This window comes from Octopus bimaculoides, chromosome 25, assembly GCF_046866305.1.
Source record: "Octopus bimaculoides isolate indiv1 chromosome 25, ASM4686630v1, whole genome shotgun sequence".
Classification (NCBI taxonomy): Eukaryota; Metazoa; Mollusca; class Cephalopoda; order Octopoda; family Octopodidae; genus Octopus; species Octopus bimaculoides.
The window spans coordinates 19,562,157-19,576,734 of NC_142952.1; the positions used below are offsets into that span (position 1 = coordinate 19,562,157).

General features: G+C 35.3%; 1 protein-coding gene across 1 annotated transcript in view; it reads left to right on the forward strand.

The window, feature by feature from the left end:
* The window catches only part of LOC106878644 (uncharacterized), a 122,998-nt gene that overhangs the window by 69,026 nt on the left and 39,394 nt on the right, over positions 1–14,578 (forward strand). The window contains exon 5 of the mRNA XM_089341806.1: positions 14,249–14,330. Coding sequence (XP_089197932.1) covers positions 14,249–14,330 — 82 coding nt within the window. The remainder of the gene's footprint in view (positions 1–14,248; positions 14,331–14,578) is intronic.

The following is a 14,578-nucleotide window of genomic DNA, read 5'->3' on the forward strand; positions in this document are numbered from 1 at the left end:
TACGTTGCTTTTATTATTTTTTAAAATTTTGTCACAGAAAAAAAACATTGTAAAGTGGTTGACATTAGGAAGAGTATTTAGTCACAGAAACCTTGTAAAAGCAGACACTGCAGACCAAAATAGACCTCTGGCTAATCAGATTCTGTTGAATCATCTAACTCATGTAAAAGATAGTTAAGTAAGGTGGCGGCAGTGCAAAGCCAGAATGGATACTACTCTAACGATTCTACTAATCCACTGCTCTGCACAGCTGCTTTTTTTTTATTGGCCCCACAAAAGGATGAAAGGCAAAGCTGAATTTGGGATTTGCACCAAGAAGGCAGAGAGTTGGAACAAATACCAGCAGACATCCTATCAAACATTCTAATTGACATGAATGATTTGTTGTCTAAATTTTATCTATATCATCATCATTATCATTAAATGTCTGTTCTCCATGCTTGCATGGGTCAGACGGAATTTGTTGAGGCGAATTTCCTCAAATGGCCAGATGCCCTTCCTGTTGCTAACCCTCACCTGTTTCCAAGCAAGGTAATATTTCTCCATGGCTGGACATGTTTTCCATGGAAGACTGGGAACAAACAACCCTGCATGTATGATGGTGATGCTCATTTAAAACCATCACATGATGTCCAGACAAGGGTACACATATACACATCTATATCTGTGTGTGTATATATGTATAAATGATGGGCTTCTTTCAGCTTCCATTTCCCAAATCCACTCATAAGGCTTTGGATGGCCTGGGACTATAGTAGAAGGCACTTGCCTAAGATACCATGCTGTGGGACTGAACCCAAGACCACATGGCTTTTAAGCAAGCTTCTTAACCAAACACACAAGAGTAAATGTGCTGATTCTGGATATGTACATAGTTTTCTTTGAATTATGTTTAAAAATCTGAAAGGAAGAAAATTTTAAGCATTAGGTCTGTTTTGTGAAAAAATACCATGGTTTTTCTTTCTGCCACTTCAGATTGAACAATCTGTATTGTATACGTCTTAATTATTGCGTTAATGGAGTGATCTAATTCAAAGCAGTGTTTTTGTTAATCATTTGTTCATAAATAAGTGAAATGAGATTGTTATCTGTTGTTTTTATTGTTATTTGGATGTAAAATAATAATGTTTAGAAACAGTATTTAAACCGGCCATATCCAGCCCAGTTATTCTACCTGTATTATATTCAGACCAAACAGATCTGGCTTCTTACATGTACTGCACAATTACGGTCTAAAAATAAACAATCACATTAATATCTTGAAGCTACAATATAATGAATGATAGATTTAAAACAATGTGAATAAATAAGCATTACATTTGACATGGTGAAGGTGCATGGCTCAGTGGTTAGAGCTTTGGGCTCACAATCATGTGTTAGTGAGTTTAATTCATGGACCTGGCTGTATGTTGTGTTCTTGAGTAAGCCCCTTTATTTCACATTGCTCCAGTTTACTCAGCTGTAGAAACGAGTTGCAACGTCACTGGTGCCAAGCTGTATCAGCTTTTGCCTCTCCGTTGGATAACATTGGTGATATGGAGAGGAGAGACTGGTATGCATAGGTTACTACTGGACTTCCATAAACAAACCTGTTTGGACTTGTCCCTTGGAGGGCAAATTTCTAGGTGCAATTTCATGGTCATCCATGACTGAAGGGGGTCCACCACGACATTTGACAAAATAGTCTAAATGTTAAAGGGTTAAATATTCCTCTTTGCCAGTCTTATTATGATTAGAGGTTATTTTATGTCTTCTTTCCATGTTTGCATGGGTTGGACGGTTCAACAGGATCCAATAGGCTGGAGTATCATGTCTTGCTTCAACATCTCTGCTTTGGCTTGATTTGTTTTTGTCAGATGCTTTTCCTAACATGAACAACTTCACAAAGTTTACTGCATACATTTTTTTCATGACACCAGCTCTAAAGAGGTTGTCTTGTGCTCAACAAGACTAAAGAGTCCTGCCAAAACCTGTGTTGTCTGATTGATTTCTCAATAACTTTATGGAATGTATTGGGGGTAGTCTTTATGTGGCACCAGCACTAGATAGGTTGCCTTGTAACTTGCAAGGCAAAAGAGCCCACGTGACTGAAAGAGAAAATAGAAATGTAAACTCAAGTTACTTAAGAAAACAGATGGGTGAGGAAGGGTGAATTTACTTTCAAAATATTTCCCAAGAGTAAAATAGAATGAGGAAGTCTGGGAATCTTTAATCTAATTTTAATCAACTCACATGCTTTTAGTTTTGTTTTTGATAAGAGTGCTAAGTTAACACAATTGCAAGAAATGCCAGAGAAGGGATCCTATGAATTATGGGTCCATTGAGCCTTATTGCACAAGAACTCAAAAGATATTTAAACGTCTTTCACACTAAAATTGACCAATACTTTGTGAGTGAAACTCTTGTGACTCTGAGGAAGCTGGTTGTTGAAAAATCTGTTAACTCATCATCATCATTATTTAATATCCATTTTCCATGCTGGCATGGGTTAGATGGTTTGACTGGAGCTGGTAAGCTGGAGAGCTGCACCAGGCTCCAGTCATCTGTTTTGGTTTGGTTTCTAACACCAACCACTCTACACTGTGTGCCGGGTGCATTTTCATCTATAGCCAGATTTCTTCCTGTTACCAAGCAGTGGTAATGTTTCCCCATTGGCCAGACATGTTTTCACAGAATATTGGAAATGAATGACACTGCTTGTATGATAGTGATGCTCATTTACAACTAGCATGCAATGTCAAAACATGGAGACACAAACATATACATGCTTACATGTGTGTGTGTCTATATATGCATACATACATACAATAGACTTCTTTTTACCTTCTATCTATCAAATCTAAAAGGCTTTAGTCAGCCCAGGGCTATAGCAAAAGGCACTTGCCCAAGGTGTTCCACAGACTGCATCTAGAACCATGTGATCAGGGAGCAAACTTCCTACCATACTGTCATTTCATGTGCCTTTCATGTTTTCTTATGATATTACTATTGATAATATATCAGAAAATTGCCTGATACTTCCAAGGTATAGTATGCAGTTGTCAGGCATACTATGCCTGATAGTGATTCAGTACCCCTCATAGTATTTTACAGTTAGTTGGCTTGAAGCCAAACAGAATTGTCTTTGCTCTGAGCTGCACATAGTGACTACAAGTTATAGGTTCTTTATCTGGTAATTTGGCGAGCTCTACTTCTCAAATATAATGGTACCATTGCCAAAATTTTAAATAAAACTTTTTACAAAATCTGTATTGAATTTTTATGTATAAAATATACAGAAGAATGTTTATTAAGTTGAATGTAGGATTGGCTGTAATTTTGAAAGTTAAAAAAATTTTTTTTTTTTTTTTTTTTCATTTAAAGTGAATTTCATCATTCTAAATTGCCATGTTGTTAATCCATTGCCAGTTCTTGTAAATCACTGCCAATTCTGTGATGAATCATAATTGTAATGAGTGATTTTACAATTAGCTCATTAACTGTCTTACATAGGCAGAGAGACTATGGTAGTTTGACTTTAACAGATAGGTATGTCTGCCTATATATTAATGCAATTATCCATATATCCTGTCTATATATTAATACAATCATCCTAACTACCATTTGGGCATTGCTAAGGGAGGTAACTCAAGTAGAATAATAAGTAAACTATTAGCTATGCTAGTGGCAGAGGCATTAGCAGCAATGGAGTTGATAATGGTAAATTGAGAAAAATGCAGAAAAGGAGGGAGAAATAGTGGAATTAATGAAAGGATTTTTTGAGAAAAGCACAAAAGGAAGGGAGAAAACAAGACAAAAGGTTGTAAGAAATGAGAGCCTGATTGAGAGTGGGAGTTAAAGTAAACAAGCAAGAGAAAATGATATAAAGATTTAAGCATGAAGTAGGAGGAATGTACGTATATATTTATGTATGTCAGTATGTGTGTGTATATATATTTATACATACACAGTCTTGTAAAGGCTAAATCAAGGTGTAACTAGAGATGCAGCCATGTCATGTATATTTGTAAATATTGTAAGGTAATTGCTGTAATTATATTAAGTAGAGATGTCTACTTTAGTCATCTCATCTTTTAACATTTATTTGGATTGTGGCCATGCTGGGACGCCGTCTTCAAGGGTTCAGTTGAGCATATCAACCCCAGTAAGCAACTACAAGTGGAATAAACAGTAAGACATGTATGTACACTCAAGTGTGGTGGTGGCGTGTGCGCGCACACACTCACAGTGCACTCCCCTGCTGTTTCTCTGTAGCAAATTTCACTCAATGCATTTATCAACCTGAAACTCTAACCGAAGGCATTTGCTCAAGGTAGTATGCAGTGGAACTGAACCTAGAATTACATGGTTACAAAGCATGGTTAAACATGCAGTGATGCCTATTTTTTTTTCATCATCATTATTATTATTATTATTATTATTATCATTATTATTATTATTATTATTATTAAAGTGTCAAGCTGGCAGAACCGTTAGCACACCAGGCAGACTGCTTAGCGGTATTTCACCTGTCTCTAAGTTCTGAGTTCAAATTCCGCCAAGGTTGATTTTGCCTTTCATCCTTTCAGTGTTGTTAAAATAAGTACCAGTTGAGTCCTGGGGTCAATGTAATCGATTTATTCCCTCCCCTGAAATTACTGGCCTTGAGACACTTTTGCTGAACTGCTAAGTTACGGTGTCATAAACACATCAATACCGACTGTCAAGCAGCAATGAGAGACAAACACAGATACAAAGACACACACACACACACACACACACACACACATATATAGCCACCTATATTATAATGTATTTAATATATTTTATATTAATATATTATTAATATCTTAATGTATGTATGTATGTATATGTATATATATATATGGGAGAATATACAAATAATAACAACAGACGAGGACAGGTGGTGTAAATAACAAAAGTATATATTAGTATGACGCTCGGGAATACGGAAAGTCTTTGACGTTTCGAGCTACGCTCTTCAACAGAAAGAATACGGAGACAAGGAGAAAAACATGGAGAAAAAAAATTTATATATATATATATATATATATATACATATACATATACATATACACAATAGGTTTCTTTCAGTTTCCACCTGCCAAATCCACTCACAAGACTTTGGTTGACTCAAGGCTATAGTAGAAGACACTTGCTCAAGGTGTCACACAGTAGGACTGAACCTGGAACCATGTGGTTAGGAAGCGAGCTTCTTACCACACAACCATGCCTGCATTTATGATAAACTAAGTTTCAGTAAATTTCTGTTACCAATTAAATTTAACTATCCCTCCTACCTTCAAAAATTTATGCGATTCTGTGTCTGTGTTAGAAATCATACACGCTGAATAATTTTGCCTGGCAATTCATCCTAAGAACTTCTTTCATATTTGGCTAATGTGTTTTTTTTTCTTCTATGGCTACAATAGTTTGTTTCTGTTTATTTTCGATTATTTGTAATGGTTATTTTGCTATGAATAATTGTGCTGTCAATCATTTGTCTTTGAATAAATTAAATCACCTGCTCCGTGTCTTTCTTACATTTCCTGAGAATTAGTTTCTCTTTGATTGTCGGAATTGTCACAGCACTGAAGACTGGGTCTTCACTTTCACTTAAACCTGGCACTAAACATTTCCTAATTACTTCAGCTGGTAGAATTCTTGGAATACTGGGCAAAATTCTTTAACTGTATTTCGTCTGTCCTTAGGTTCTGAGTTCAAATTTTACTGAGGCCATCTTTGCCTTTCTTCTTTTCAGGGTCAATAAAATAGTACCAGCTGAGTGCTGTGGATCAATGTAATCAACTTACCCAGAACTTACTGTCTTTGTGCCAAATTTTCAAATCAATTCTCTTTAGTCTATAAATCCTTTATCATTTATCATTTAAACCAGCCATATCCAGCCCAAACGTTCTGCCTGTTTTGTGTTCAAAACAAATATTAAATTTAGGTAAGATCCTTCCCGAGTCATCTAGATTCATATAGCTAGTTTCCTGGTTTCCATGACTTATGCATTCCCCACCTGGATGGGATTCTGGGTGCCAGCTGAGTAGACCGGAGCAAGGTGAAATGAATTGTTTTGCTCAAGAACACAGTGTGTCACCTGGTCCAGGAATCAAAACCACAATCTTTACAATCATGAGTCCGACACTAATTTACTAAGCCATGTGCCTCCACAATATTAAATTTACTTAAATAATAAGCACAGGCATGTCTTGTGTGGTACAAAGTTTGCTTCCCAACCACATGGTTCTGGGTTCAGTCCCACTGTGGGACGCCTTGGGCAAGTGTCTACTACTAAATATTCCTTTATGTTCCAAATACCAACTTAGTATGATATTTATTTTACTAAATTCTTCATTATTTTCTGAATTCATTCAAAGTTAGTGTGTTTCAACAGAAATGTGGTAACAATAGGGTTAATCTGGCACACTGGAAACCTTAGGAAGGGTCTGGAGTGAAAGAGTGACAGAAAACTGGTGCTGCATCTGTGCTATTTTCGGCTATGCTAATGGCTCTCTCCTTGTGTGTTCTTCTATTTTGGTTGGCTAAAACCTTGCTTGCTATGTCTTTGTCTCTTTTTATCACTGTAACTATGGATTCTTTCTTTTTGTGAAAGACTACTTTTGATTCAGTGAATTTTATGTTGTAAATGTGAATTTTTTGGTTGATGACAAGACCTTGTAAGAAACCTCTGTGTCAAATATCTTCATGAACTGGAATTTGTTTTATTGTTCGTTCTCTCTTTCTTTTATTTCTTCTTCTCCATATTTCCTAATGGTAGACAGTAATGTGGTTCTAAGATTCTACATGAATGACAGGTTGTTAAGTTAATGGCTATCTAAATTTAGTATCACAAATAAACAACCCAACAATTCCCATACAATAAGCTCTGTTAACCTATTTATTTTTATAATTTATGTTTCCCCATTTATAAACATAACACAGAATGCAATAAGCTGGATCACTCTTCACTAATATATCTATTGAAGGCTCTTGTTACAATGTTGGTAGTGATGGTGTCTTTTATATCAGATTTCTTTTGGTCCTGTGTGGTGGTAGTGGTAGAAGAAATTCTTTTGTTTTGGAAAATATGTATTAATTTAACAACTATTATTGTCATTTTGCCATATTGTTTCTGGTTTGGTATAATTCATCCTAATTACATTTCTAAGCTTGAATTTTGGGAAGTTGTTACCTCTGATGGCAACAAAGGATTTCTCTCTATATCATAATATCATATACAGATATATGCAAAGAGGAAACAGCACAATGTATGCAAGCAGTGTAATGTTGCATGGTTGTAAGATATAAGCATTGATTGCAAAAGAACTAAGGAGAATAATAATAAAAAAATAAGTTGAATAATGATCCATTGAATGTGTTAAAAATAGATTTGCAGGAAAGGCAAAGTGCAACCAATTTGAGGAAACGGTTTGTCGTCAATGACATCAAGGATTGGGTGCAGCAGAAACAGCTAAACTAGTTGCATCAATGATTGTTGGGTGTAAAATATGCTGTATGCTAACAGACAAACAGTAATAGTGATAGAGAAAATAGTGGGAAAGTTGGATTTGGAGGTCTTGGGCTCTCACATAGAAATGACACAAGAGAATTAGAAGTGATACACTGTATTACATACCTGCCCAACTCATACCATTTTGGGAATGGTGATAGAACGCTAAATATTAAAATAGCTGAGGATGAGAATGAGTTCCCTTGCCAACAATGTTTCTATTTGACCGATCACTTTCTGACAGGTTTATAGTCAAGCCTGTGGCAGTGGAGTCCTCCAGCATTCTCAGGCCAATGGACCATATCCCTGCTCACCGCTACCAGGGTAGAAATGGCTGTCCACAAGTGTGTGTGAGTCAGGGTGGCTGTTCCAGCACATCTCCCTCACTGTCCTCTGGAGCAATGCCTTTTCAATTTTGTCTGCTGGGATTATGAGGCAGTCTGAATTACAGAAAATCAAGAGAATGTAAGAATTTTCTAGCTTACATCATCATCATTATCATGTATTATTATTTAACAGATTAAATGATTTAACTTGTGTCTATCATTTACTTATCAATGTAAATAGCATACGTCTATTTGTTGTTGCTTTGAAGTTATTCATTGTTCAAAAATGAAAGTGCTAACTGAATGACAGTTTATATGGGATCTAGGTTTATTAGTGTAGCAGTTGTAATTATTTTTGGGGTTTAGTATCCTAAATCATGCAGGATGCACCCCTTCTCAAGGGACTTTCCTGTAATCTGAACAAAACAGGCAAAGAATAAGTGGAATATACAGATAATAACTCTGTGATCAAAGAATTACCCTAATTGATTAGGTGATTAATTATGTTGGATATTTTTTTAATGTGCTGATTTAAAGCAAATAAAAATAGCTTAAGTATTAACAAAGATTTTTTTAGTTATTATGATTCAATCAAAGAAAATTAATGCTTTGTTTGAAATATAATTAATTATATATTTTAGTAATAAAAATTTCCAAATTAAACCAGATTATTTTCATAGAATTAATTACTTTGGGCAGTTAGTTGAGCAGTCAGTCTTCATTAGAGATGTTGTAAGCCTTTTTCATCTTCAATAACGACGTTTTTTAATGTTTTCACTTGCCATAGTCATTCCTGTTTACCAAACAACTACTTTATTAGCACACAAATGTCCAAATTTGGATGCATCATTTAATTTTCAAATCAAAATTAACAAATCTATTGTTGATTGTTAAGACATTGGAGTGATTTTTCTTCAATGTTTTCTGTGGACCAATATCTTCAATTTACACCTATACATTTTCACAGTCTTCCTTTATTTTTCCTGTCACCTTCTTCACCTCACTGGAATTTCCTTAACTGTGTTACTACAAATAAAATAATTTACTTTTTCTTCTGGCTAAATATAGACTTGTTTGTGTGTGTGTGTGTGTGTGTGCCTGCATGCATACATGAGTACGTTAAATTGTCGCAACATTCAGAAAAATAAGTAAATAAATCTGCACTTTAGAGAAATAATGAAAGAAGCCAAAATATTTCATCGTATTTCTAATGTTCTACTTCAGAATAAAAGAATCCTGTTTTTACAAGAATTAAATGGCTTTACTGTAACTGATGTCTCTCTCTGTCTGTCTGGCTATGTATGCATTTATTGATGCACTTGATTTTCTTCTTCTGAATCTAATTGCCAAGTATTTTAAATGTCACTGTTCACTTTTTTCAATGAGTAAAATTAATCACAGACCACATGGCATTTAATTGATAAGCTTAGCTTGTTGAATTAGATACCCTTTGAAAATCTATTTTCTGGAAAACAAAGCATTTTACTTTAGTCATAATTACATTTAACATCTGGGAAATCCTATATGAGTGAGATAGAATATACATCGCTGGAGTGCACAAATTTTGCTGAGAGTCTGGTACATAAGTTTTCTCTTGTGGGAATTGGTTTTTCTTTGTTCTGATTAAGGAGGCTTGCATTTACTGCTGTCACAAAATAGCTGCATCATGACCCCAAATCTTGATTTGTTTAAAATATACTGTTTTGTTTGATCTCGCTTTGAAAATAATGTAGAATTTAGTAAAATATGTCATTACTAAGGTAGTGTTTAACCCTTTAGCATTTAATCTAGCCCAAATATGCTACCATATTTGGGCCAGATATTCTAACCAACCAAATCCAGCCTATCATACCTACCCTTCAAGGCTATTCGAAAAATATACAATCACATGATCAAAATTTCAAGGCTTTGAGATAATACATGATTAATTAAAAACAATGTAATTGAAAAGCATTACATTTGACAGAATAATCTGAATGCATTAGCATTCAGGGTTTAGGAAGCAAACTGGCAGAATCATGAGCACACTAGGCAGAATGCTTAGCAGCATTTCATCCGTCTTTATGTTCTGAGCTCAGATTCCACCATCATCAACTTTGCCTTTCATCCTTTCAGGATCGATGAAATAAGCATCATTTGAGCGCTGGGCTCAATGTTATCAATTAGTCCCACCCCTAAAATATCAGGTTTTGTGCTTATGGTAGAAAGGATTAAGATAGTGTTTGGAATATAGATTAACATGATAGCTTTTTAGAAAAGCAAATTTGTACCATAGAAACAAGGGCAGTTTTGGGTGAGTTGGTATCAAAAGGAGTGACACAATTGACCCCTACCCAATCCCCAAAAGTCAGTATCGCCAGTAAGAGTCATGTCTTAAGCACAAAGGAAATCATTGACATAAATGTTCCTTCAATCAGATGAGGTTCTGATGGAAGGTTCATTCATGTTGCACTTTTCCATTTCATGTTTGTCAATGCATGTTTGTATTTTCAATTGGTGAAGTTGCCATAAATTTGGTTTTGAGCAACACTGAGCTACTTGCTGGCTTTGTTGTCACTCTGTTAAGTGGAATTCTGATGTTCTGATTTATTTATTACTCTCCTTCTCTATCACTAATTCTGCTTCAATGAAGAAGCTAATTAACTTAACTTTGCAAGAGGGTTTCTGGGCCTATTCTTTGTTTCTAATTGTGGCACAAGGCCAGCAATTTTGAGAGGATGTGGAAACTTACTTTATCAACCCTGAAAGAATGAAAGGCATATTCAACCTCAGCAGCATTTGAACTCAGAATGTAAAGGACTGGAAGAAATGTCACTAAGCATTTTGTCTGGTACAGTAATGATTCTGCCAGCTTGCCGTGTGTGTGTGTGTCTGTGTGTATATGAGAGTAAGGTGGCTATTTTTCTTTGAAAGTGGCCCACACTTTTTTGGAGGTCAAGAGCTGAATGTTTTGTCTACTCCTGCATACTTCAACTCTTATTTTATTTCGGATGTTATGGAGTGGATGGGGAACTCTTACCCCCATTTTGTATTTTATCACTTAACAATTGTCTTCTTATTTCTTCACTTCCTCCTTGATTCCCAGTCTACTTGATATGGCATGGAACATTTCAATGACTGCTATAAAAATTTACTTCACATATTTACATTGAGTTATAACTGCTGGGCTGACTCATTGTCACCATCTCTTGTTTTATGCGTTTTGTCTCGTGAGGTTGTCATCGTCGTAATCATGTACCTTTATTCTTTGCCAGTATATGTTGGACCGTTTGACAGAATCCAACAGGACAGCGGGCTATGTTGAGCTTCGATGTCTGTTTTGGCATGGTTTTTATACAGCTGCATGCCCTTCCTAACTGTAACCACTTTACAGAATGTACTAGGTGTCTTTTGTGTCACCAGCCCTAATGAGACTGCCAAATAACTTGCAAAACAAGACTCTTCGATTGAGGAGGGGCTGTTGTATTGAGGGAAGTACCTTATGTCAGGTGTTGAGTAGCAAAGAGTATGAAAGAGGGATATGAGTGGAGGAACTACATGGCTATCCTAGCTGGAAAAGAAAAGATGGCTGTTGATGTCATGTCATTTTTTTTCTTTTTTTTCTTTTCTTTTTTTCAGTTGTTCAACTTCATTAGCAACCACTAATGTCAGAGTAGAAAATAGCATGTAGAATAGTTTTTTTTTTTTTGCCTTATGGACCTCTTTGATTCCTATTTTACTCTACCAAACCCCCATGTTAAAAAATTCTACTATATTTTTATAATTAGACATTATTAGGGACTGTATGAAAAATTGTTAAAATATTTTATGTATTGTAGAAGTATAAACTTTAACAACAAAATCTTAGATGAACCCCAGTTGAAAACCACTAAATTGTTAAATTTTACTTGAAACTTTACTTTTAAAGATCTTTTATATCATCCATGTTTCAATAGTGTCATCAAGGCATTCACCCCCAGAGTTTTACACCTGTTTTCCCCTACTTGTATGGGTTGGAGGCAGTGTTTTAAGGTCAGGTGCCTCTCCCATTGCTAACTTTTACAACATGCAGGGATGCAATGTATGTATTCTGAAACCAAGATAGACAGGGTGCTTGTATTAACCCTTTTGCTACCATTTTCCTCTTGATATACACTGCCCTTGTTTCAAGTAATTTTCGAAGACTATGAAGAATTCGGTAAAATAATTCTGTCATCATTGTTAAGCTGGTGTTTGAAACATAAATTAACTTGAAATTTTCGTGGTAGGTTTTAATTTAAAGCTCTTCAATCACAGAACTAGGGACATTTTCAGGTGGATTGGTATCAAAAGGGTTAAAGAATTGGCTTCAACTGTTTTTATTGTCAGATCTAGAGTCACTTACTCTTTACTCTTTTACTTGTTTCAGTCATTTGACTGCAGCCATGCTGGAGCACCGCCTTTAGTCGTGCAAATCGACCCCAGGACTTATTCTTTGGAAGCCTAGTACTTATTCTATTGGTCTCTTTTGCCGAACCGCTAAGTTACGGGGATGTAAACACACCAGCATTGGTTGTCAAGCAATGTTTTGGGGACAAACACACATACATATATATTTACATATATACGATGGGCTTCTTTCAGTTTCCACCTACCAAATCCACTCACAAGGCTTTGGTCGGCCCGAGGTTATAGTAGAAGACACTTCTTGCCCAAGGTGTCACGCAGTGGGACTGAACCCAGAACCATGTGTTTGGTAAGCAAGCTACTTACCACACAGCCACTCCTGAAGTTTTTTTTTTTTTAAAGTAATTGTATTGATTCTATTCTGCAAATTCATCTTCTATATTGATTTGTTTTGGCTAAGTGTAAGGACAATTTATATAGTTAGGGTCCACAATTGTTTATTTCCAGTATATTACTGGTCTGTATTTTATTGTCTCTCTTGTATAGGCAAGATAATAGGGGAGCTTCTATGGGGTTGCATGACATGGTAAAAATAACGGTCAAATATCCCTCAAACCATGCCCTACTATATTAAGAAGAGAGGTACATTTGGTTCTCTGTCTGAAGAATTTCTAATTGGAGACATCTTTCATGTTTCTGCTATGCGTATGATTTTGTAACTCATATTAGGGAATGAAATATGCATAATGGTGAATAAATACTACGAATCTTTTTTGCGAATCTCCTGTTTTGATATTGGATTAAAATATGTATTTCTGTTGATTGCATGTCTTAGTGAACAACACCTATATATTAATACAGGGTTGGAAGATAAACAAAAAATTCTTACATAAAGTTTTTGTAGAGGGGAGAGAGGAGGTAGTGTTGTGGCTTGTCAGAAGGTACAGTATTTCATATATCCCAAAATGTCATTAACCATTTTGTTACCATATTTCTGTTGAAGGTCACTGCCCTTGTTTCAATTAATTTTGATCATAATGAAAAATTTAGTAAAATAACTTTGTCATTATTATTAAGTTTGTGTTTGAAACATAAATTAACATGGAATTTTAATGAAAGGTTTTAATTTAGATCACTTTAAACAGAAAGTTTGTATTTTAGAATTAGGGGCAGTTTCTGATGGGCTGATGTCAAAAAGGTTTTTAAAAAAAGGGAAAATAATGTGGAAAGGAACTTTTTTTCCTTTGGTTCATTATTGAATACATAAGATTAAATTTTGGATATTTTAATAAAATGTGTACAGGACAAGTAAAAAAAAAAACTGTTGGCTGGTCTTTAGGCCCTCTTGCTGTAAAATATTTAGTTACTCAACTATTTTTACCAAATCTTAATTCTTTAAATAATCCTATTCTCTGAATTGTGTACTTTTATGATACGACCATGTAGGGTGTACTTTTAGATAAGGGATTATACATTTTTGTACAAAATTATGAGATTTGAAGGTTGTTTTCTTTTTCTTTTTGTTTTTATTTATTCCTTCCAAGCTATCTAGAGCAAGCTTATGTTTATTAAATGCTAACATTGCTTTGACATGAAAGCTTAGGAGTTTACTGAAGGTTACATTAATGTTCTGGTTGAGAAAGTTCTCCAGCTCTGTTACAGAGCAGATGTGATTCATTCTTGTTAGCTGACTGCAGAGATTTCAGCCTTAATCCCGCCTCACTTTTAAACGACAATTTGTGTGGGTGAGCTGAATTACTATGATTACACCAGCCGGCTTAATCACAGACCTTTTGATTTTTGAAGTTGATAAACATTGCAGAACTCTAAATAAATATTCTTTACTAATTTGAAACTAATTGAGAAAACTGCAAACACATGCATGTGCACAGATGCACGCATACACACACACACACACACACACCTGTAATCCACACCCTACATGTGTGTCGTTTATTTTTCTCCCTTCTCCCTTCTGGTAATTTTGTCTTATTTCCCTAAATGTCAGTCGTTTCATTACTCTATGTATCTCTTTCAGAGTTGCTGATTTACTGCTGGGAGGAGCTGTATTAAATAAGGTTTTCCAACCGCATGAAGCTCATATACCATATTTATTGCAGGTATGGTTGTTCTCCTTATTTTCTGATTTAATCACTTACCGTTTTTTTCTTATTCAATCACTGATTGTGTTTGTCTCCCTCGTCAGTTTAAAGAAAGATTAAAATATACAGACATAAGAATTGGTAGAACATCAGGCACAGTACCATGTAGTAATTAGTTTGAGCTCATAGCCGAGTAGACTAAAACCAATGAAAGAAGAGGTGGGGTTGCCACAAAACAAATGAATTTCCTTTCTGGTGTATGGATT